The following is a 24,296-nucleotide window of genomic DNA, read 5'->3' as shown; positions in this document are numbered from 1 at the left end:
AGCAGGCAGCGGCTGGAGCTGGATTAGCCCCTCGCCGGGCTGGCCGGCCGACAGAGCCGGCGGGCTCCCGCCTTCCCTCCCAAAGCCCTTCCTCCGACAGCAGCTTCTCCAAAATGGCCATGGACGCCATGAACTTGGCCAGCGAGGGGAGGCAGCCGCGTTCTGAGCAGCCGTGGGGGGATGTTTCACGTTTCCGTGGCTGAGCCCCGCCGCTCCCCCGCACCGCGCGGCCGCGGCAGGCGGCGGGGGGGCGATGTGGCGCCGCTCGGGCGAGGCCCGCGCCAGCCGGATCCCGCATCCCGCCGCTGCCGTGCGCCAGAGAGCCGGGGGGCCCCGCTCGCCGCCGCCGTGTGTGCGTGTGCGTGTGCCGGGGGGGGCCCGCTCGCCGCCGCCGTGTGTGCGTGTGCGGTGCCGGGGGGGCCGGGCCCGGTGCGGGCAGTGCGGAGCGGCCCCCGCACGAGGCTCGCGCTCCCTTTGTGCCGTTGCCTGGCAACCGGGCGGGGGATGGGAAGCGGGATCGGGGCATGGATGCGCGCGCGGCCGCACGCCGATGAGCAGCGCCCGTCGGGCGGCCGCCGCCCCCGCCCCCCGGGAGGCCCCGCCGCAGCCCCGGCCGGCCGCCGCCCCCCCGCAGCCCTCGGCCGCCGCGGGCCCGTCCTGCCAAAAACGCCCCGCCGGGCTCTCTCTGCCCCGCTTCGCCCGGCCTTTGTGCCGGCGCCGGGGGCCCAGCGGTGCGGGGCGCGGCGGGGGCGGGGGCCGAGGCGGTTGCTCGGCCCGCGCCCGCGTCTCCTCCTCCCCCGTCCCACGCTGCCCACGGGTGGGTTGGGGGGTGCGGGGCGTGTGGGGTGTTTCGCGGGGAGGGGCGGCGGCGAGCGCGGAGCGGAGGGGCGGGGGAGGGTCTCGTTCTGGGCCCTTCGGAAATGGGAGGTGGCTAAGGCGGGCAGCGGTGGGAGCGATGGGAGGGCGGCGGGGCGCAGGCGGAGGCGCCTGAGCGCGGCGGGAGAGGGGGCGACACAGCCGCGGGGCGGGGGGGCCCCGCTCCCCGCCGCACCCCCTCCTCCCGGAGCCGCTGTCCCTGCCACCGACCGGTTATTCCGGAGCCGCGAGAGGAAACGAGGGAGCGCGGAAAAAGGAGGAGGGAGGAAAGGGGAAAAAAAAAAAAAAAAGAGAAAAAAAAAAAAGAGAAGGGGGGGCAGCGTTTAAATCCCTGCCCCCCGCTCCTCGCCGCCTCCATTCCTCCCTTCATTCGACCTCCCCTCAGGAGCCGCCGGTGAGTCCCTCGCCCGCTCCCAGCCGCTCCCGCCCCGCTTGTCATTGTCGCCCACTCGCTGCATTCTTTCGCGGCTGGATTTTAGCCCTCCGGTCCGTCTGTCGGGATGGGGAGCGAGGCGGCGCGGGGGGGGGAAGCACCAAACTTGGGGGGGGCAGGAGGGGCGAGAGTGCGATTAACCCCCGCGGCGCTGGCGAAGGGTCCCCGGCGGTCCCTGTCCCGGCGCGGATGCGCCGAGGGGCCGGCAAGGAGCCGGGACAGCGCCGCGGGGCACGGGGGCTCGGCGGGGCGGGGGTCCCGGCCGCGGCTGGGGGCGCTCCGGCATCGCCGGGGGGCGCTGCCCGCCCGGGGCTCGCCGCCCGCCCGGGCTGCGCTGCGCTGGAGCTGGACGGCGGCGCCGCGCCTTCCCTCGGAACGGGGGGCGGGGGTCGCGCGGGGCTCCGCGCCCGCCGCGGGGGTCCCGGGGCGGGGACACCCCCCGCCGCGCGCCCGGCGTGACGTCAGCGCCCGCGGAGCCCCCCTTCCCTGCGGCGGGAAGTTCGGCGGGGGCAGGGCCCGGGGGGCGCGGGCGGCGGGAGTTGGGAGTTTGCGGCCCGGCGCCGTGCGGGGAGCGGGGCGGCACAGCGCCCGAGGGGACCGGCTCCCGCCCCGCCTGCCTTCGGGGGGGCCCGTATTGTCCCCGCTTGCCCAGGTGCGGCCGGGGAGCGGGCAGGAGGAGCTGGGAATAACGTTTCCATCGGGGGACCGAAAAGAGCCTCGGCTCTCCCCGCCGTAGCTGCAGCGGGCGCGGGTGGGATTCGCCCCTCACCGCTGCCCCCTCCTGTGGCACGCCAGGGTGCCTCCCGGGGACCGGGGCGCTGGCCGGACCCCGTACGGCTGGGTGGCATCGCGGTGGCGGCCGCGCTCCGCTTGAACCGGCCCAGATCCCCGGTGTGTCCGGCTGGTTGTTCGTTTGTTAGTCAGGATTCCTGGAGGGGTGGCATTCCCACGTCGCCCTTTTGACTATGCCATGGAGCCGGTGGCTGTTCTGGCTTGCTGGCCTGTGGCCGGCTCGGCTGCTGTTGCCCAGCGAATTGCCGGCTGTATTTTGCCGAGTGGCCGCTGTGCTGTTGAAGTGGCAGCCATTTGGTCACCGTGGCATTACTTTGCACGCCGCCTTTGCTCGCCGTGGAGTTGTGCCCTGATAGCTATTGTACGTTTCCGAAGTTGCTTTCCAGATGGGCAGTGTCTTTACTTGCGTTTGCCTCAGTGCCGTGGCTGCCTTGAGTTCCGCAGCCGATTCCTCATTTGCCAGGATGGCTACTGTAAGAATTTGTAGGGCTTTTGTCTGCAGGCTCTGTTTTTTCTGGGCTGTGCCTTGAGAGGCAGCGTGTCCTTACTGAGCTCGGCACCCAAATCTGTTGTCATTATTTCTGGTTGTACTGGGTGGATTGAATCGGAGCTGCTATGCTTTCCAGCCTTAAAAAAGTGAGGGGAAAGTGGTGGGCCATTATCCTGAGGTGTGCAGCAGGAGGGCGAAGGAGAAGTTGGAAATGCCGTTCATTTTGTGTCCACCTGAGTGCTGGAGCACGTTTACACACCCTTCAGGTGTGAGCTGCCTAAAGCTGCAGAGTTCAGCATTGACCTCCCACTGGCGAATGCCACAGCTGTCTGAGTTGAAAGCTGGACTTGCTTTTCTTCTAAGCCCCAGGGTGTTGTGAATCACTGCTGTGCTGCACACACATTCCCAAGGGGCTGGAGCTCCATTACCCATGGATGGGACACTTGTAAATGTGAATGATCAAATTGTTCATTTGGAATTATTCTCGTTCTCTCTTGTCCTGTTTCTTGGCCAAGTTGTTAATGTTATTTTGTGTCTGTCATTAGTGATGGCACAACCAATCATTTGTGTGTTTCCCCAACTTCTTAGGAATGACCTGATCTTTGAAACCAGACTTTCCCAGTTATGATTCATGATGGAGCTTTTCAAGCATGGCCAAAGAGTGAACTTGTAGTACCATGGTTCATGCTGGAAATTATAAAAACCTCCAAACATTTGAAAATTAAATGTGCAGTGAATCTTAATGAACAAGATGAACAGGTTAAACCTGCTGCAGTGACCTGCCTTTACCTCTCTTCATATGCATTTGCCTCCTCCCCTGGGTTTTGTACCCCTTGGATACCTCTGAAAGGTTCTTGCATTCTCACCTTTAGGTTTGCCTGAACAAGGAGTTATGATGACGTTTCTTGTGGGTGTACTTGTATTCCAAAATGATAATGGTCATGCAAGGAACTGTGATTCTATAGCATGGTGAGATTGCTGCACTTAAAGCAGCCTGATCTGTATTGTTCTTCAAGAGGAGGAGGAGCATCTAGTCCAGTCAGACCAGGTGATCGTTGTAGGTCCCTTCCAACTGAAATATTCCATCCTGATTTATTTTGTGGGTGAAATACATCAGGCAGGTTTTTCTCCTCCCGAAGTTCAGCTCCTGTCACTCCTTGTACACCTTCCCAGTTTGTCCTGGAGCCTTCTCATGTTCATCAGTGTTTTTCTTGGGATGGAGGTGGAGTTGAGAGCAGTCCATGTGGAATACAGAGCTGTGTAGGGAAGATTACAAGGTCTGGGGTGTAATAATGTTTGCAAATGCAATCTCTGGAATTGGTTTGTGCACATGTTCAGCTGTGCCCCTCCTTAAATACCTACCTGAATGTTAGTCCATCTTATATTTTTCCTCCTTGTGTAATCCCTTTTCTTTTGAGAACCTGGTTTTCTCTTCTGTCAGACTTTATCTTCCCCAGTTCATTTATTTCTCCCAGTGTCTTTTGGACGAATAAACTATTTTCTTGCCTTCACTGGATTTTCTGGTCTCATTCTTCCTCCATTAGGAGATGCTTTGGAAGCATGACATATATATTTCTTGTGTTTATCATTTTATCTCTTCCATCTGTACTTCTTGAAGACTATGTCTGGTGAAGTTCAAAATAGCAGTGCTTTACAAACTTCTTAAAGGCTGAAGGAGAAGGCAACACAAGTTCTGGCTGTTCAAAAGCTGAAGATGTCATGCTCTTAACCAAGAGAGCGCGCCTAGGGTAGGTATTCTCTGCAGAACTAATTCCCGAGGTCCCTGCTGGAGTCTGGTCACAGCGGATGGTTTAACATGGACGTGAGGTGCTCCCTCTCAGTGCCTTCCTTGACCTCCTGAGGCTCAGCAGTGCCCAGGCCTGTGTGGCCAGGCTGGCCAGGTGCATGTCCCACTGCTCTTTGTCCCGTTGAGATGAGCACTGGAGAATCTTTCTGTCCTTCCAGGCACGTGCTGGGCAGTGGTGGGCCCACAGCCCATCTTGTCAATGAGGTGTGTATGGAGAATGGTGAAACACAAGGGGATGTTTCCACTTCAAGTGGCTTGAGCTTCACCTCCCTACCAGTCTGGTTGGCTGTTTGGGCTTCAGATGTTTGGGGATAACTTGGCCAAGTTCAACAGAAGTCAACTTTGTGAGGAAGCAATCCCCTCAGAAGCAGTGCCTGGCTTCCAGCTCTGATAATCCTGCAGAAGTTTCTGACTGTCTGTTTTCTGTGTGTGTTGTGGCAGCAAACACTGATTTGTTGTTGTCTCCTCCTGTAAAAATATCAATGTTTGATTGATCGTTGTGGCAGTATTTTCACCTACAAACCAAAGGCTAACTGCAATATCTTCTCCAGGCAATTTCAGCCAATGATGGTCTGTCTGGGCTTTGCTGAAGAAGGGGAGCTGGTTGCTCTCAATCTTACTTCATGTCTCTTGCCCTGGTGACATTCTTCATCACAGAGAGTTTAGCTGGAAAATTTTAGTCTTGTACTTGCCTGCTGTACAGTGAACTTGGCGATAGCCTGTTTCTTCCACAAGGTCTTCCTGCACTATAGATCACTTAAGTGAAGGTTGCATTTGAGCAACCTTCTTCTGTTTGGATAGTGAATTGGATTTACTTTATGTGTGTATATATATATTTATATGTGTGTGTATATCACAATATATATGGTAGTTTGTATAATATAATATATCTTGTATAAAATATAATGTTATATAGTTATTAAATTTTATATTGATATATATAGCAGAGTGTATTGGATATAAAGTGTATCTATAGCACAGTATTTTGGATATACTGCTGTTTTTTTCTTTCAGGCAGTGCAACAGATGAAGTGATTTACCTCAGAATTATTCAGGGTTTGCGAGACACATAAAGAGGGCCCACCCTCCATGAAGAATGGTTTATCCAGTCATGGTTATCCATCAGGCTTTCCTCATACATTGCTAGACCATTGCCTTCAAAGTCCATTTTCACCAGAGCTAGCTAGACCCCATCACCTTTTGGCCAAATTCTATGACTACTAATGAGTTTAGTATTGAAAAACCTGTTTTCATCAACTGGATGGTCTGTGCAGAAAATATTAAGAGCATTTATTTTACAATAAAATAAAAGGAAACCCTTAAAAATTTCAGCGATATGCTACTTGCATTCCTATGCAAGTTTTTCAAGTGAATAATTTCTCCTGCTTTTCAAATTTTGCACCATTCCTCTGTTTGATTTGTCTGGGTTTATCCATTGGATATGGGGGTCTTTGTTGTGTAGGTTAAAGAGCTGTCAGAAATCTTTGTAGTGCTCATAGGCCATCTTCAAGTCTTTTAACATTTTCTCAGGTAAGCTATATTTATTTAGCTTAAGGTTATAAGGGGGAGGAGTTAATCACATTTCTCAATTTGTCAGCATCCTTTTTGGAGTACACAGGTAAAAATGGCATGCACTACTCCCATAATTGCCTTACCAATCCTGGGTACAGTCAGGTGAAAATCACCTCTCTTTTCCTGCTCCTGAAGAATATTCCTTTCTCTGTGCACTGGTGAATTTCACTCATTCCAGAAATGCCTTCTTAGAAGTCTTTTCAGACTTCTGGGATGAGAGATGAGGGATGAGGGCAGGATCATCCCACTTGGCCGGTGCTTGGCCAGTAGACCAAGGAGAAGCTGTGGGATCCCAAGCCTGGGAGTGACTCGAAGTTTACCAGTGACTCATATCTGCTGTACTGCTGTTCCTCTGGCCATTTCCCTGTCCCTAGTTCACTTCTTTCCTTCTGGATATGTCTGTCCATCTTCATCCTGTTGGCATGCTTGCCCTTGGCACGCGTGGCTCTCGTGTTGTCTTTGCTGTCAGTCATGAATCCCTGCAAACAGAGAATCTAAAGGGTGTCCCTTGGGTCAGTGGCTGCAAAGTCATGGAATCCTTATGTTGGAAAAGACCTCCAGGATCATTGAGTCCAACCATTAATCTAATAATGTAATTTTCTAATCTTATCTAATCTAGTCCAATCCAATCCTGTGCCATTTTCCTCTGATACTCCTACAGCTTCCAGCTGTTTCTAGCTATCCAGAAAGTGCCAGTGATTCTCTCTTGAATGAAACTCTCCAGTCTCCCATCAAACACACAGAACCTTCTAGCACCCATGGTGTCCTTTAATTGGAAATTCTGCAGCTACCTGTTTGAAGAACTACTCTTTTTAGTTGTTTTTGAACATGTTTCTTTGTAGTGTTGTTTGAGGGTCATCAAATTTGTACTGGAAAAGACAGTAAAAAAATATTTTCTACCTAACCTCTAATTTTTATATATGGCTTTAGGTCCCCAGTCACATCCTCACTTCAGTAACCTTTTCTCTGGACAGAAATGTCTAACCCACTCAGTCGTGCCTCTTCATCGCCCCTTCTGGTTCCTATGAAAGAAGCAGAAATTGCACACAGATTTCAAGATGTGGGAAAGCCATAGGTTTGTGTGGGGGCATAATGATGTTCTCCTCAGGAAATTCTAGCATGCAGTTTACTTTCTCAATGGCTGCTGGATGCCGAGGTGCCATTTCATGGATCCGCCTCTTATATCCAAAGGATATCACTTTATATCACTTTATATCCAAAGGGTATCACTGTGAGTTGCACTGGTCAGCTCAGAGTCTGAATGTCCCTTCCAGCTCTGGCATCCTCCTTTGAGTCTCTGGGCAGCCATCCTGTGATGTCTCTGAGTAATTTGCTTTGCATTCTTAGCAAAGGGACCTCTGTGTATCAGAAGCGGGCTGTGAGGTGTAACACAGACCCTGGGCCCCTAACAGCTCCACAGGTAAGGTGTGCTCAGGTGTTGCAAATATAGAAGATGCTGCACTTCATAAAATAGTGAGTGTGGGGAATGTGTTGTGTCCTTCCTCTGGATCATGCGTCTCTAGGCTCCATCCCACTTGCAGAAGGCAGAGCCCAGTGTGGATTTTTTCCTGATCCACCACTGGTCTCTGCCAGCCTGTGTTTTGGAGAGATCTGGAAGCCCTCCTCTGGGGAGACAGAATTATTCTGCTGGGATTTTTAAGTAAATCTCTTACATACTTAACAGTCATTTTACTGTGCCCTCAGGAATTGTTTTACGATTAACATAACCTTCTTTAGTACATCTAACCTTCATTTAGTGAATCAAACTTTATTTTCAGTTGCTTTTGCAAAAATTAATATCTTCTTCTATGCTGTAAATTAAGCTATTGTTAAATGCATGAATATTTTTATTATTTATTACCTTGCTTTAGCTCTGTTATTTCAGTCTGTTAATCATAATTTTTTTTAACAGATACATTTTTATTTGAATGGAGATTCCAGAATTAGTTTTCATACTCAAAATAACATTCTTGCTTCTCATGGTTGTGCAAAATTAAGAAAACAAAACATTAATATAGGCTTAATAAAATGTAAACTAGCTTTATCTCCTAAGACTGCCAGTGCTCTGCACAGTTATTTTTAGTATTCTTATTTGGCACCCTTTCCTGAAGCGTGAGCATTTTAATTTTTATTTATTATTTTACTGCAGAGAAGGAGCACATAGGTAGCCTGACAAGTGATTTGCCAACAAGTACATATAAGAAGGATTGAAGCTGTTGCCTCAAGATGAATCTTTTTTTTTGCATGGGAGGTGTTATTTTAAAATAATTTTAGGATATTTTATACAATGATGGACTGGTGTGGATTGAAAGGGGCCTTAAACATCATCCAGTTCCATCCCTCCTGCCATGGGCAAGGACACCTTCCACTGGACCAGGTTGTTCCTGGTCCCTTGCAACTTGGCCTTGAACACTTACAGGGTTGGAACATCCACAGCTTCTCTGGGAAACCTGTTCCTGTGTCTCACCACCCTCATAGAAAAGAGTTTCTTCCTCATATTCAATTTAAACCTGCCCTCTTTCAGTTTAAAACCATTGCCCCTTGTCCTGTCACTGCAGGCTCTGGTAAAAATTGTCAGTCTTCCTTTCTTATAAGCCACCTTTTCATGCTTAGAATCTCAGAATCACAGAACCATTAAGGTTGGAAAAGACTTCCATGATCATCGAGTCCAACCATTGGCCAAACATCACTTTGCCAACTAAGCCATGGCACTGAGTGCCGTGTCCAGTCATTTCTTGAACACATTCCACTGTTGCCCTGGGCAGCCCATTCCAAGGCCTCACCACCCCTTCAATGACGAAATGCTTCCTGATGTCCAGCCTGAACCTCCCCTGGCACAGCTTGAGCCCATTTCCTCTCGTCCCATTACTTATTGCCTGGGAGAAGAGGCTGATCCCCACCTGACTAACCCCTCCTTTCAGGGAATTGTCCCAGATCCCTGTCCTTTCTGTGCTGGAGACCCCAGAGCTGGCTGCAGCACTCCAGCTGGGGTCTTGCCAGGGCAGAGCAAAGGGGCAGAATTCCCTCCCTCACCCTGCTGCCAGTGCTGTTTTTGATGCAGCTTAGGACATTTTTTGTCCACCTGTATTGCAAGATTTTTGCCACAGGGCTGCTCCCAGCCTCTTCATTCCCTAGTCTATACTGATCCTGGTGATTGCTTTGACCCATGTGCAGGACCTGCACTTCACCTTGTTGAATTTCATGAATGTCACATGGTTCCACTCCTCAATCCTGTCACGGTCCCTCTGAATGGCATCTCTTCCCTTTAGCCTATCAACCACTTGACTTGGTGTCATCTGCAAGCTTGCAGAGAGTGCACTCTATCCCACCATCTGTGTCACTGATGAGGATATTAAATATATTGGTCGCAGATCCTTGGGGGACACCACTGGTTCAAGGTTTCCAGTTTGACATTCAGCTGTGGACTGTAACTCTGGATGGAGCCATCCATCCAGTTATCAAATATGATGGAGACTGGCTTGGCAACTATGTCAGCCAGCTCCCTCAAGACCCTGGGATGCATCTCATTGGGTCCCATGGACTTGTTCATGTTCAGTTTCCTCAGGTGGTCTCAAACCTGACTTCTTAGGATGGGATTGTGAATCAGCTCTTACACAGAAAGATGGATGTAAATTGAGAGAGTCCATTCAGCTTGTGTATTAAAAGTGTGTGTGATTCACCCTCTGGCACAGAGTGGAGTTTCTGAAAGCATACATTTACATTTATTGTTAATATTTATTTTAACACATCACATAGCGACCCATTCTATGCTATTATATTTTGAAGACAGAAGAATCCAGTGAAATTCCAGTACACTGCCAGTATGAAATCTGTGTCTTTATGGAAAATAACAAAGATTGACAGCTGTCACTATTTTCATACTGGATTTATATTTTCACCTCTTGAGCAGTAGTCAAGAGTTTGCACTTATGTTGTAGGTGTTTCTGCCTGAGTTTGCCACATAACACTGAGCTGCCAAACCTGGCTGGCAGGGCAGATCTCAGCCCTTCCTGCCCGTGCCTGATGGCTGCTGGAGGTTGGATGTGCCTGTCCCAGCCCTTGTGGAGGGCTCTGCAGAGGACTGGGAGGCGTGTGCTCTGATCCTGGGGTCTCTGGGTGCAGTGACCTGCATGAGAGTGCCCTGTAGGAGTCCTGTTCTTTGATTAATTCACTTCCCAGCCTGTGTTCACAGCCCCTGCATCCACCCAGTGTTGTAGTTACTTTTTAGGAGATAGGAAAATGCCTTTGTTTGAAAACTACTTTTCATTTGTATACCTCCGTGTATTTATTCTTAACAAAATTTACTGAATATAGAAGATTTGCCAGTCATGGCAATATTCACACCCAAGATAGTATTAGCCACAAATGTTTGCCATCTTGGTATTCAACCATTTTGGCATCCTAATCCCTTTGCCTGCAGAATCATTTTCCCTTTTACAGGAATGTCACACTCCAGGTATGTATCGAAAGATGGTGACGTGCAACCTCAACCCTGGCCTGTTTTCTCATTGCTGTCCAACACTGAACATGGTGCCCTTCCTTTTTCTTCCCTCTCTTTCTCCATCATGTCCTGTAGTGAAATGCCAGGGTTCAAGCATGAAATCAGGTAATTAGCCATTGGGAAATGCTGTACTTCATCTTGTCTGATTGTAGTATCTGGGACAAAACTTAATGTTTTCAGGATCATGCACAATCATTAAAACTGATTACGTTTCTGGAAAAATTCCCTTCATTTTACAAAATGAGGCAGATTGAGACAGGAGTTAAAAATATTTGGGACTATCATCCCATCATTCATTGAGCAGTCATATATATATATACACACATACTACTCTTCTTAGTGATCTTTACCCATCAAGAGGGATCCATCAGTTAACATTCCAGCTTATTTTCAGGACACTTTTCAGCATCTGCAATGTGTTAAAAAGCAGCTGTGTTCGTTTTGCCACCCTGGTTCCTCCCTCCAGTGCTAGTCCATCTCTTTGTAGAAGTGGGAAGAGAAAAAACAGGATGGGAACAGAGAGCTATTGAATTGCAGAGAAGGAGACTCAGTTTAATTCTCACATCTGACTTCTGAATCCCTGCCTTTGCATACCAAATACCTTGGATTTCACTTAGGATTTTTGATGTGATTCCTACATTTCAGAAAATGACTTAAAGAGTAGTCACTGTGTACTTTAAACAATTCCCAAATGAAGAAGACAAGAGGTTTGCACTTCAGAACATCTGTACTTAGGTTAAAGCAGGCATTCCACTGACTCCTTGCTCCAAACTTCCATGGACTAGCATCTACTTGCATGGACTAGCATCTAGTGGAAGCTGGCTTAGTCTGTAGTAAATAAACTAAAAAAGGGATAATGTTAGCTCTTTTTCTTAAATGACACTGATGCTGGAGCCTTCATCTCTCCCTTCTGCTGCCACTGGCCTCAGAGAGGGCTAGCTGGACCTTGGCTGGTGTTTGATCTTCTCAAGCAGGCCGGAGCCCTGGACTTGGGCTGTGCATCCTGGGGCTTGCTCTGCCACTGAGCACCTGCTGAAGTGTCAAAACCCTGCATGGCTCTGGCAGCATCTCCCTGTCTTCCTGGTCTCGGTGGAAACGTGTCCTGGCTGCTGGAGATGTGCTGGGTGCATCCCTGCCTGCAGCCCCAGCGTGTGCAGAGCTTTGGTTTGTCATTTACACTTCTGGCCAAGCCCTCAAACACCACCCCAGAAACTTGGTTCCCATTTCCTCTGCTTCTGTCGCAGTCTAGGAAAGTTTATTTCCTCAGAGCCACAGACTAATGTGTAAATGCACTCCTGAGCCAAGGACAAACATTCAGCCTGCTTTCTAAGAGGTAAAACCTGAGTGCTTCTCATTTGAGATGGACTTGTTTCCAGTTTGGTTACCTGGAAGAATTGCTCCACATGACAGCCTGGGAAGGAGAGAACCCATCTGTGTCCTTCAACAAAAGAAAAGCTGAACCTCGTATGCTTGTGGCTGGTGGTGCCGGACGGTCCAGGCTTTGGGAAGGAGAATTACTTGGAGCTGAGGAGGAGGAGGAGCAGGATCCATTTTGAATGCCACGTGGGGGATGCCTGTTGAGTGTATGTTGCTCGCAGGAGACTTCACCAGGGCTTGCAGGAGAATATGGAGGGGTTTGGGCAATGAGCCAAGCCAAGCTGGGCTGTATGAAACACAAACAGAAAATTGCAATTTGCAATGCCTCATAACTCAGTTGAACCTGTGAAGGGCTTCACAGGGCCAGGGAAAGGTTAACCCTTTCACAGCAGGCCTGTCACGTCTCACCTCCTAACCAAAACCATGGAGCCCTAAGAACCCTTCAGAGACATTTGCAGGAATCTTCAGTGATGGGAATGGTTAGGTGTCACTTGCTAATTGTAAAGGCTCACATTGCAGGCTTTCATTTCATAGATGTTAAAATTAGAAGACAGATTTGTGATCCTCTCATCTGGCTGTAACAGTTGCTGTACTGCTATACTAATAATGTGTGTGTCAATTCTCTTACATATTTTAGTAGTCTTCACTGTCTAAGTGACAGAAACTTCTGCCTCAGTCAGTGGTTGATTATGTCTCTTGAAATACCACTGGTTGTTTCTGGCTTTGTTTCTTACTGCATATTCAGCGGTTGGAATAAGTACGGAGTGGGTATCCCTTTGAAAAAGGGAAGTTTTGTGTGGTTGGCTGCATGTTATTTGCCTGCTGACTGACTTCTCTGGGAAGAGGATGGTAATTGTCATTCCAGGGTTGCTGGAAAGCTGAAGCGAGACCCGTGTGCTGTGTTATCACTCTGGCTTTGGTGTGGGAGGCGTGGGTGGCATCCCTGTGGAATGCAGGGAGCAGTGACACTGGTAGCCTGCTGTTGCTGCTGCTGTGCCTTCAGACTGAGCTAATGCTTGCAGGTTGCCACCATGGCATGAGTCAAAGGATCACCTTAGCTATGACAGTCGTTTGTTTCACATAAGAAATGTTGATACTGGATGCTTATCTGAAACAGCATCAGTGTCACCGGCTGAATTAGCAACCACAGGCCAAAGCGTGACAGAAACATGAGCCTGTAAAACAAGTCAGCGGGTGGGGATTGGGAGTGGGCTCTGCCTCCATTAGGTCAGTTACAAACCACCATCAGCTATTTTCCTATTAAAGAAGAGGTCTCAGTTAATGAATTGATGTGTGTGGGAATTAATGCTGGATGAGTCCCCCTGGGGCTCTTGTGATGAAGGTCAAATAAAATATTAATGGAATTAAAACAAACAATCCCCTGATTTTCCTAAGTACCTTCCGGATGGGTTTCTGTAAGCGTTGGTCAGGGAAGATGTGGAGCCCCAGGAGAGACAGGCCAGTGTCATTACTCCCATTTCATGGTCAGGCAGATGAAGACAGTGGAAAGCAGTGACCCTGGGGCCACACAGTCCAGCAACGGGGCTGCACAGGACATCTGAGAGTTCTCCTGTCGGGTGCTTTTGCTTTGATCCCTGTTTTCAGCTCCCTTCTCAGAGGAATAAAGTCATCCAGATTGCTCCTGCACTGCTTGGCTGGAAGGTGATTTTTCCAGGTGTAGGATGATCTTCGGGAGCCCCAAATCCATAGGCTTCTTATTCACAAAATTCCTCTGTGCTTCCAGATGAGAGAATAAAACCCAGTAGTTGTGGTTTTTTTCTGCTGGTGCCTCTTCCATGGGACACATTCCCTTGTCTTTCAGATTGTCCATTCCAGAGGCTGAGTATAGCAACTCAGATGACAGGCTTGGGAAGGATAAAGTCTTTTTGGTTATGTGTGTGCAGTGCAGAGCAGTGCAAAAGGTCTTTAGCTTGCTGGATTCAGGCAGGCCAACTTCAGGAGCAGTATCCCTGAATAATTTCCTCCAGTTCCCAGGCTAACACAAACATGGCACTTTCATAGTCCAGGGTAGGAACTGTGTGATACAACAGGGTGTTAAATTCTACAATAAAATGCTTTTGGACATGGCACAAAGCTGTAAATTGTTCCAGAGGGGTCTCAGAAATCTTCCTGCTGCTGTGAAGTGTAAGGATGTACTCTGCATCCCTGGGTGTGACTCGGTCTGGTACACAGAAACATCAAGTGTTGAGGAGGAGGAGACCCTGGCAGGCACGCCAGGCTAAACAGAGCTGGTGATGGTGTCGAGTAAAAGCAGAGCTAAATGTGTTTTCTCACACCTATTTGTGTACCTTGGGCATGGAACAGCCCGAGCAAGACTTGTCACATTTCCTGCATAACGTGGTGGTGCACGAGTGCATGTGGATGTGCTCTGGAGAGGGCAGGGCTGTACAGTGCCCTTCAGCAAAGGCCACTTTGCTGAATGACAGATGACACAGGGCTAGCAGATGGCAGCACATGGCCAAGTAAGGGTGGTGGAACTTTCTGCACTGACAAGAAGAGTGAAGATGACCTAACAAAGTCAGAAAAATTGTAATTTGGAACATATCAAAACACTTTCCTGTCATTTTTCCCCCAAGAAAAGGAAAATACTAAAATTATTCCAGAAGACAGATAACATCCTGATAACTATTTCTTCTTGCATCCTCCAAAGCAGCGTTATTGGGCCCCAAATCATAGAATGAGATAATCACAGAATGGCCTGGATTAAGAGAAACCTTAAAGATCATCTACTTCCAACATCCCTGCCATGGACAGGGGCATCTTCCACAAGAGCAGGTTATTCAAAACCACATCCAGCCTGGCCTTCAACACTGCCAGGGCAGGGGGATCCCTGAGGCAACCTGTTCCAGTACCTCATCACCCTCAGAGTAAAAGAGTTTCTTTCTAGTATCTAATTTAAATCTGCCTTCTTTCAGTGTGAAGCCATTAAAAATGAATACCTCACATCGTGCACATATCACTCCTAGAAATTGGAAATCAAATATGGCAGTGGGCAAATCTTTTCCCACACTGATGGGAGAGTTTATTGCATTCTTGGTGAACAGACTCGAGTCTCTAAATATGGAAACAATAGTAATTTTGCCATATTTCTATAGCAAACCATGAAAAGGTGTTCTATAGTTCACTCAGTCTTTCTCCCCCCTCATCTGCTTGTCTGCCTTTCAGGATCCAGAGGGATCTCATTGCCTGCCTGGTGTAATTCCCCCTTCCAGAAGAGCTGCCCATCTCCATCTCCTCGGAAACAGCCGAAGGGGGTTGTGGAGTCATAAAAATTTATGTTTTCATCAAACCGGGCCAAGGAGAATGGGGGTCCCACACCCAAAAGAATGAAGACACGACAGAACAAGGACTCAGTACGTGGGGTGGGACAGGGGGCCGGGACACGAGAGCCAGGCTGGAGGTGTGGGTTGGAACTGAGGCTCCCTGCAGAGGTAGTGGCCATGAGTTTGGCACAGTGGAGTGAAGGGGTTCATGGGCTTTGGGAGGCTGGGCACAGAGCAGGGGCGGTGGGAGGTGCAAAGCAGGACTGACACAGTGATCCCTCTCTTAGATGTCAATGCGGAGTGGACGGAAGAAAGAGACTCCGGGGCCCCGAGAGGAGCTCAGGTCACGGGGCCGAGCTTCCCCTGGTGGTGTCAGCACCTCCAGCAGTGATGGCAAGGCTGAGAAATCCCGACAAGCGGCAAAGGTAATACCAGCTGGAACACAAGTGTGGGTGGCCAAGGACTGCCCAGACTGGGTGGGATCCATTTGAGGATCCAGAGACACAGACCAAAAGAGATCCACAAGTAGCCCGTGCTGGGTTAACTTTCTGAAATGGGCCGAATCCCTCTTTGCTCTCATCCTCACCATCTTGCACTTTCCCAAGAACTGGTGTCCAGTCTCACCAGACCCTTTTAGTGCTCATTTTTGCCGTATGCTGGGTCCGTGTTGGTCTGCTAGTGTCATTGACACATGTCCCATGGTGGCTGTGTGTCACCTGCTGCAGTCTGGGAAGACCTGTGGGGTTGGAAGATTTCCCCATGACCCTCCACCTCTGTGTTCTCCTTGTCTCCTTGCAGAAAGGCCGGTTGGAGGAATCCTGCACCCCCAAGAGCAGCAAGCAGGGCCGAACAGAAGAGATCTCGGAGAGTGAAGGGGAGGACACCAACGCTCCCAAAAAAACCAAAACTGAGGTGAGCTCTCCCTGCTGTGATTGCTGGCATGTGCCCAGTCCAGAGCAAAGGAGTCTGCACTTCCCTGTCTGTGCTGCTCGAGGTTCTGGCTGCTTTGGAGCCCTGACACCTCGGGGGTTTTCCACTGCAGCTCTTCCAACCTAAATGGCATCTACAAAAATGGCACCAGGAGTGATGACTGAGCACATGGAGGCTCTCTGTCTCATTTGCCTTGTGTTCAGGGGTCTGCTATGTTGTCAGAGCTGGGGATGTGCCCTGTCTTTTCCAGCTTAGTGCTAAGAGCCTGGCTCCATGTGCAGCCGCAGGTTGGGCTGGAGTCAGTCCCTCCTGATCCCCAGCACAGTGTGACATGGAGGTGCTTAAGTCATGGTGGGTTCCAGGTGACAGTCATGCAACACCTGCTCATGCACACACAGAGCCGTGGCAGGGCTTTTCCAAACACTGACAGCACCAGGCTGGATTGGTGGTTGGGTGGTGGGAAGACTCAGCTCTTGTGCTTCTCCATTCCCTGTTAGCCTGTTCAGGGAACTGCCCTTAAAGGCCTGCAAAAACATGGGGATGTTTGCTTGTGTTAAGAGGTCCTTATAATTCAACCACCTTGGTTCCACTTCTGTAATTTTTCCACGTGGACAGTCTGTTCAGCTCAGCAGTGGTATTTTTTCAGCTTAGCCTCCCTTGTTTAGAGTGGCACTTGTTAGTTCCCCTCACCCACGATGACTGCTAATCACCAGTGCACATTGTCTGAGGCAGCAGGTGGTGGGGAGGAGCAGGGCTTGGGAAGCACAGGGGGAACTCCTGGAAGTAAGGGGTGGAACAGTGAGAGGGGTCTGGGTGGGAGCTGGTCTCCTTGACCAGGGAGAGCTCTGCAGGGGCAAGAAGAGCAGTTCTGGGTCTGGGGTCAGTGCTGGGACCACTGTGGTGTGTGCGGCTCCATGCCACTGGTAATACCATGTCCTGGCCAACAGCCCATCAGCCCATCGCCCCTGTTGTATCTATTCCCTCTCAGCCTTGTGTGTAACAGTTCCTGCCCTCCCTCACTGCCTCTTTACACAGGGTACCCATTGTTACCTCCTTCCTGAACATGGAATGCTCATGAAGGACCTGGGAGCACTGGAAAGGAGGCAGGAGGACTGGTGCTGTGTGTACCTTGCCAGACAATGTCTCCTTTCCTCTGTGAGGTTTTCTAGTGCTGGGGTTGGCAGAGAAAGGTCAGAAAACAAGTTCTCTGGGAACTTGAAGTGTGCCATGTATGGTCTGGGAGGCCTCATAATGCCCCTTTCCTCCTCCTTCCTACTTCAGGAGTTGCCCTGTCCTCCATCCCCATCTGATGTTGACAGCCTTGACGGCCACAGCTTCAATGATGAGATGAGCAGCGACCCACGGGACATCGACCAGGATAACAGGAGCACCTCGCCCAGTGTCTACAGCCCTGGGAGCGTGGAGAACGACTCTGACTCCTCTTCCGTGCTGTCCCAGGGGCCGTCTCACTCCTACCACCACCCCCCGCTGTTCCCCGAGAGCCCGCCGGGAGCTGCCCCTCCCGACAGCCTGGCCCGTCCGCCAGAGCCCAGCTTTGGGCTCCCGGGCGAGGTGCACCCCCAGGGACCTCCCGCCGGGAGTTACCATTCCCAGCTGGAGGGCCAGGCCTCACGCATTTTCCAGGCTCAGGCCCCACAGACACCTGCCTCCTCCTCCTCCTCTTCCTCCTCCTCTGCTGTTGCTGCCCCTTCCGCTCCGCCTTCCTCCTCCTCATCCTCTTCCTCCTCCTCTTCCTCCCACACTCCCCTTTATCCTGCGGCCAATGTGGTCCAGGTTGGGGCCAAAATTGCCGGTGGAGTGGGAGGGCTCCCAGCACCAGGGGCTCGTGAGCAGCCCCTCAGCGCCAAGCACAATCCACCCCCTACCACCCCAATCTCTCTGGCGTCGGTGGGAGGAGGGCTCCCCCCTCAAAAGACGCCCCCAGCCAACCCCCCGGCCGCCCCTCCGGCCTCGGCCCCTTCCTTCCCCCACGTCTCCTCCAACCTGCCTCCCCCGCCGGCCCTGCGCCCCCTCAACAACGCAGTGGCCGCCTCCAGCTCCCCAGGGATGGTGGGGCAGGCCCTGAGCGGCCACCTGCCCTCGCCCCACAGCATGGGGCAGGACAAGGCACCGGCCCTGGCCCCCTCCCGCTACCCGTACGCGCCGCCACCGCTGCCGCCCTCCAGCTCCTCTGCCCAGTACCCGCAGCCCTCGGCGGGCCAGCCCCTGCCCAGCTACAGCGCTTCCTACGGGCACTCCTTCCCCCCGCCCAGCGGCCTCTCCGTCTCCAGCCAGCCCCCCAAGTACACCCAGCCCTCCCTGCCCTCGCAGCCCGTCTGGAGCCAGGGGCCACCCCCTTACAGCCGCCCGCTGGGCAATGCCGGCTCCCACCCCGCCGCGCCTTTCCCTGCCCAGTCCCCCCATCACCAGCAGCCTCCCCAGCAGCACCACCACGGTCACGGCAGCAGCGGGGGCGTCTCCCCAGCAGCCACAGCTCCTCCCCAGCCCCCCGGGGGCTACCCCCACGGCCTGGAGTCCGGCAGCCATCACCCTTCCCATCCCACCTACGGGCTGCGCCTCTACCCTCCCCACAGCCAAGCCGCCTACAGCCAGGCTCCCTCCGCCACCGCGGCCGCTGCCCCCTCTTCCTCCTCCTCGTCCTCATCCTCTTCCTCTTCCTCGTCCTCCTCTGCTGCCTCTTCCCAGGGAAGCTACCCCAGCATGTGCACGCACCCACCGGGGCAGAGTCCTGCCACCTACACCTTCCCCCCGCCGCCACCCCCGTCCCCTGCTCATGGGGCTGGCCCTCCGGTCACTTCTGCTGCCACCACCCTCTCCACCGTCATCGCCACCATGGCCTCCCCCTCTGCAGCCCCCTACAAGACGGTCTCGCCCCCCGTACCCCCATCAGCTGTGGCCCCCTATGGGAAGCGGGCGGCCTCCCCTGTCCCCACTTTCCAGCCCCCAGCCCCCTACAAGCCGGGCTCACCGCCCACTTCCTCGGCTGCCCCTTTCCGTGCAGCCACGCCTCCTGGCTACCGGGTGGCCTCTTCCCCTGTGGCGGGGGGCTACAAAGCCCCCTCACCCGCCCCCTCTGCCCCACCACCCTTGCCAGGGAGCATGGCTGCCCCGGCCCCGCCGCCACCCCCGCTGCCCCTCAGCGCTGCTCAGATCAAGCAGGAGCCGTCGGAGGAGTACGAGCCCCCGGAGAGCCCCGTGCCTCCTGCTCGCAGCCCCTCGCCGCCCCCCAAGGTGGTGGACGTGCCGAGCCATGCCAGCCAGTCAGCCAGGTGAGGGGAGACTGGTTTCTCCAAAGGATGGGGAGGGCCCGGATGGGGCAGGGAAGAGGAAATCACCCCAAGCCTGAGGTGCAGCTGTGCCCTTTTGCCTTTTGATGATGCTTTTCACATTCCCACTGTAGCTGTCCCTGTCTCACCAGCCCTGTCAGCACTGACAGGCTTCCCCTCTCATCCCCAGATTCAACAAACACCTGGACCGTGGCTTCAACTCCTGCTCCCGCACAGACCTGTACTTTGTGCCCCTTGACGGCTCCAAGCTGGCCAAGAAAAGAGCAGACTTGGTGGAGAAAGTGCGTCGAGAGGCTGAGCAGAAGGCCCGCGAAGAGAAGGAGCGGGAACGGGAACGGGAGCGGGAGAAGGAGCGGGAGCGGGAGAAGGAGCGGGAGCTGGAGAGGAGTGTGGTAGGTCTGGGAGCCCCACTGCCGCCGCGCAGCCAGGGCGGATGCTCGAGGGCTCCCTTGGCCGCTCCCCGCTGGGACCCTGAAGCCGGTCTCTCTGCTCTTTTGCAGAAGATGGCCCAGGAGGGCCGTCCGGTCGAGTGCTCCTCCCTCGGGCCGGTTCCCCACCGCCCCTCCTTCGAGCAGGGCAGTGCTGTAGCGACTGTTCCCCCATACCTGGGCCCCGACACCCCGGCTCTGCGCACCCTTAGCGAGTACGCCCGGCCCCACGTCATGTCCCCCAGCAACCGCAACCACCCTTTCTACGTGCCCCTGGGCGCCGTGGACCCGGGCCTGCTGGGCTACAACGTGCCAGCCATCTACAGCAGCGACCCGGCCACGCGGGAGCGGGAGCTGCGCGAGCGCGAGGCCCGCGAACGAGACCTGAGGGACCGGGACCTGCGCGAACGCCTCAAGCCTGGCTTTGAAGTCAAACCGGCCGAGTTGGAGCAGCTCCACGCCGTGCCCGCCGCTGCCATGGATCCCTTCCCACGCCACGGCGGGCTGAGTCTGCAGACGGCCCCCGGCCTTCATCCCGCTTTCCCCTTCCACCCAGGGCTGGGCCACTTGGAGCGGGAGAGGCTGGCGCTGGCAGCCGGCCCCACCCTTCGTCCCGACATGTCCTACGCCGAGCGCCTGGCGGCCGAACGCCAGCACGCCGAGCGGGTGGCGGCGCTCAGCAACGACCCTCTGGCCCGGCTGCAGATGCTCAATGTGACACCTCATCACCATCAGCATTCCCACATCCACTCCCACCTTCATCTTCACCAGCAGGATGCCATACACGCAGGTAAGGGCTGTGTGGTGCTGGTGCCTTGCACAAAGCCCTGATTTCTGTCCTACTGTGCCTTCCTTGCGCTCCCTCCCTCTGGCCCTGGGGAACCCTAAAAGCTGACAAGATTAAACTTTGAGGCCATATATCTTCAGCCAGAAGAGCCCAACATCATGGTCATTCTTCCTTTTTCCCACTCCCCTCCCACCAAAGGCACTGACACTGCTGATCAGTGGCCAGCAAAATTGTTTGCACTGTGTCCTTTTGTTATGGATCTGTGGGGCCACAGTACAAGCGCTGTAGTCCCACTGACTGCCTAGGTGGTGCTGCTGTGAACTGCATTCCTTACACTGGAGTCTGCAGAGGGAGGAGGAGCCCTGCTAGAACAGTTTTGGCAGTGTCCTTAGGACTAATGAAATGCTGGTTCTCAGTGGCTGCAGATAGTGGGATGGGATGGGATAGGAGGTGGGCTAATCATAAGGAACTGGAGGCTGCTGTTCTTCAGAATTGAGTGGTGGTCCCTTCCATTTCCACATCCTGCAGGAAAGCAAAGTAAAATGTTTAAAGATGAAAATCTCAGGGAAGTAAAGCGCAAGCTAGAGTGCAATAGGAAAAAAGTGTTGTGCCTGCTCAGGTGCTGTGAGCGGTCGGTGGGGTCTGGTGTCAGTCACAGATGCTGGCTCTGAGCAACTGCTCAGAGATGGCACAAGGTACAAGTGAGTGTCCATTTTCCCTACCATTCATGGCTGGACACCTTAGTCTGGCTGGGAGTCCAAACCACTAGAAAGAGAATCTGTGCTGGATAAGACCTGGAAAAGAAAGCAACCCAGTACAAGTATGCACATGAATGGTGGTTGGGGGTGACAGATGGGCATGATATGGGGTGCAGATCTGATTGCAGAGCAGGTCCTTGCAGAACCCTGATGAACTTCTAAAGAACAGTGTTTCTTCCTGAGGAGTGTAGGGACAGAGCTCTGCCAGACTAGTTCACATGCAGTTCAATGCAGGCAAAAAGAGTAACACTCAGAAGGAGATGACACTATGTTGTTTAGCTGTGAAATCATCCCATCCCTAACACACTCTGATCCTCCCTCCATATCTGTTTTGTGAGGCCTTGTGTCTATCTCTGCGTTACTTGCTACAAAGCCTGGGACAATTATCTTGTGGTATCTTTTCTTCCCAGCCTCAGCTTCTGTTCACCCTCTAATCGACCCGCTTGCCTCGGGATCACACCTCACCCGGATACCATACCCAGCTGGAACCATCCCCAACCCTCTCCTGCCTCACCCTCTACATGAGAATGAAGTGCTGCGCCACCAGCTCTTTGGTAAGGAACTTCACAGGGACTGCTGTTCTCCTTCAGAGAGCATCAGCAGAGTTCCGAGGGGCACGGGCGTCACAGGACCAGACTAAGATCTGTTAAACAGGTCAGGACAGGCCGGTGAGCAGGTCCTGCACGTGGGAATGGGGGAATGGGGGTGCAGCAGGGTCTTGGCTGAGCTGTGGGGCCTTGGATGGAGCATTAACTGGGCTCTTCTCTGCGTCACTGTGGCTGCAGCCGCGCCCTACAGGGACCTGCCGGGCTCGCTGTCGGCGCCCATGTCGGCGGCGCACCAGCTGCAGGCCATGCACGCGCAGTCGGCCGAGCTGCAGCGCCTGGCTCTGGAGCAGCAGCAGTGGCTCCACGCCCACCACCCCCTGCACGGCGTGCCGCTCCCCACGCAGGAGGACTACTACAGGTGCGTGCAGCTGCCCTCTCCTCGCAGGAACACCTCCCGGCCCAGCCCTGGCGTGGGGCTGGCACAGGCAGCGCGAGCAGGGAAGCATTGCCCCTGGAGCGGGTGGCTGTGGCCAAGCCCACACGGGAAACAGGGACGCTTTGCCACGGGGCACAGCTGTGGCTGGCCACCAGGAAAGTCTGCTTGGCAAGTGTCTACTCAATCCCTTGGGAGATCTCAGCTCCTCCCCTCTGAGGGGGGAGATAACTTTTATATGTTTCACACATGTTAATGCAGTTATGACTAACCCATACCCCTGCCAAAATGCAAAACATTTATAAGGGTTTGATGGTTTTGCCAAGACAAGGAATTCACAAGTGCATGGGGAGGCACACTGGGAAAGAGAGAGGTGGAATGTTGTACCTTTTCAACAGTATCTCCTACTTCAAGGATCTACAAAACCTCCCAAGCCAGCAGTGTTGTGTGGGTCCAGATGAACAAAGGCAGGGAATGGTATAAATTGCCTTTTTTTCCTTTCACTATCACCTTGTTCCTCTTTTTTATCCTAGCCACCTGAAGAAGGAAAGCGACAAACCCCTTTAAATGGACTTCCACTGTCAGTGTGACATCATCATGTCTTTCTCTCAAGAGGAGCAATCAATCAACCAAATCCTGGGGGAGGGGAAGCTGCAAAGTGACACATCCTGATCCCACCATGCAGTAGAGTACAAGAGAAGATGACAAAAAGTATGGGATGGCATCCTGGGAAAAGTGGAGGAGAGCAAATGGGGAGGGACTGACACACCCCTAATGGACCTGAAGCGATTGGTACGTGATTTCAGCTGAGCTCTGAAGAGAATCAGCACTGCACAGAGCTCCAAAAGACAAAGACTGACATGAATTCAGGGTGGCAGGAGCTCCATCCTTTGTTTTGGGGGAACAGTTGCATTAAATAAAAAGTGCAGAGCATTGCAGGACTTCATGTACAGGATGCTCCTGCCTTTTCTGCTTCTGCAGGAGGAGGTGCAGCCAAGAAATAACTGCAAACACAAAAGAGCCTTTTTTCAAGATTCCTCCTCAACACCCCATCCCCCCCTTTAACTGTAAGATACTGCTTAGCGATACAGAAAAGCAACGTGGAACTTTTTCAGATTAGCCAGAGCAGCTTCCCATTCTCCCAACATCTCTTCAGATGCAAACAAAGTGTTCCAGGTCCCTTGCTGAGCGGCCTCTCCTGCCTGCGAGGGTCCGGTCCCAGCCATCGGGGTGCAAAGCACCGCAGGACTGTTTGCAGGACGGGGGCTGTGCTGTCCGCAGCTGATGGGAAGGGGCGCGGCCATGAGGTGCTAAGCACCAGCAGACTCTTTTGGACACTGCCGTCAGCACCGTGACCCCTCTGAGCCCCGTGGGGAGAGCTGGCATGGCGTGACACTGCGTCCTGGGACTGTCTGTAAGATGGTGGCTGCCCCTTTCCCCTCACCCCTCCTAATTGATGTACTTTAACTCATGCACATCCTATTAGACGTGGCAGTTTTATGTAGCAACTTGTGACTCCCTTGCCCCTGCGTGCGTGTTCTGATTTCACAGTTGTATCTCTCGATTGGTCCCCCATATATATATATATTTACTTAACCATTAAAGGAAAAAACAACCAACAACCCAGCTATGGAAAAGAAAAAAAAACAACCACCCAAAAGATGTTTCCCACGCACTCCCGAGCCCTGACACACATTCTAATAATTTATATATATAAATATATATATGAAGCTCTTAAAAAAGGAAAAAAAAAAGACGAAAAAACCCTTTCAGAAACGGGACTCTGGTGTGTTCATTTCTTTTCAGTGGGGCCAGGGGGAGAAGGGCAGAAACACTCCCGGTGAAAAGTGGGAGAGGCTGGAAGTGGGCACCGCCTCGGGAAAGGCGTGCGGGAACCCGGCAACCACGGGAGGGGCGGGGCGTGCGCACGGCGGGCCAATGAGAAGCGAGGAATTTGCATACGGTCCGGACG

General features: G+C 52.8%; 1 protein-coding gene across 1 annotated transcript; it reads left to right on the top strand.

Annotated features, from left to right (window-relative positions):
• The first annotated feature begins 1,035 nt into the window (after positions 1 to 1,035).
• ATN1 (atrophin 1) lies at positions 1,036 to 24,083 on the top strand. The gene is made up of 10 exons (XM_058045193.1): positions 1,036 to 1,270; positions 15,035 to 15,222; positions 15,420 to 15,557; positions 15,931 to 16,044; positions 17,344 to 19,352; positions 19,540 to 19,762; positions 19,871 to 20,588; positions 21,754 to 21,897; positions 22,129 to 22,309; positions 22,858 to 24,083. Exons 2-10 carry the CDS (start codon positions 15,145 to 15,147, stop codon positions 22,889 to 22,891), a joined length of 3,639 nt encoding a protein of 1,212 aa, XP_057901176.1. The 5' UTR covers positions 1,036 to 1,270; positions 15,035 to 15,144; the 3' UTR covers positions 22,892 to 24,083.
• Positions 24,084 to 24,296: the final 213 nt, after the last annotated feature.

This window comes from Melospiza georgiana, chromosome 2 (genome assembly GCF_028018845.1).
Source record: "Melospiza georgiana isolate bMelGeo1 chromosome 2, bMelGeo1.pri, whole genome shotgun sequence".
NCBI lineage: Eukaryota > Metazoa > Chordata > Aves > Passeriformes > Passerellidae > Melospiza > Melospiza georgiana.
The sequence above is the reverse complement of the archived record's forward strand: the minus strand, read 5'-3'. Positions and strand labels throughout refer to the sequence as shown.

Coding starts and splice junctions, on each gene's coding strand:
- ATN1 (XM_058045193.1), top strand. CDS start 15,145: ATGTTTTCATCAAACCGGGCCAAGGAGAATGGGGGTCCCACACCCAAA. Junction 15,223..15,419: donor CACGACAGAACAAGGACTCA/GTACGTGGGGTG, acceptor TCCCTCTCTTAG/ATGTCAATGCGGAGTGGACG. Junction 21,898..22,128: donor GCTGCGCCACCAGCTCTTTG/GTAAGGAACTTC, acceptor CTGTGGCTGCAG/CCGCGCCCTACAGGGACCTG.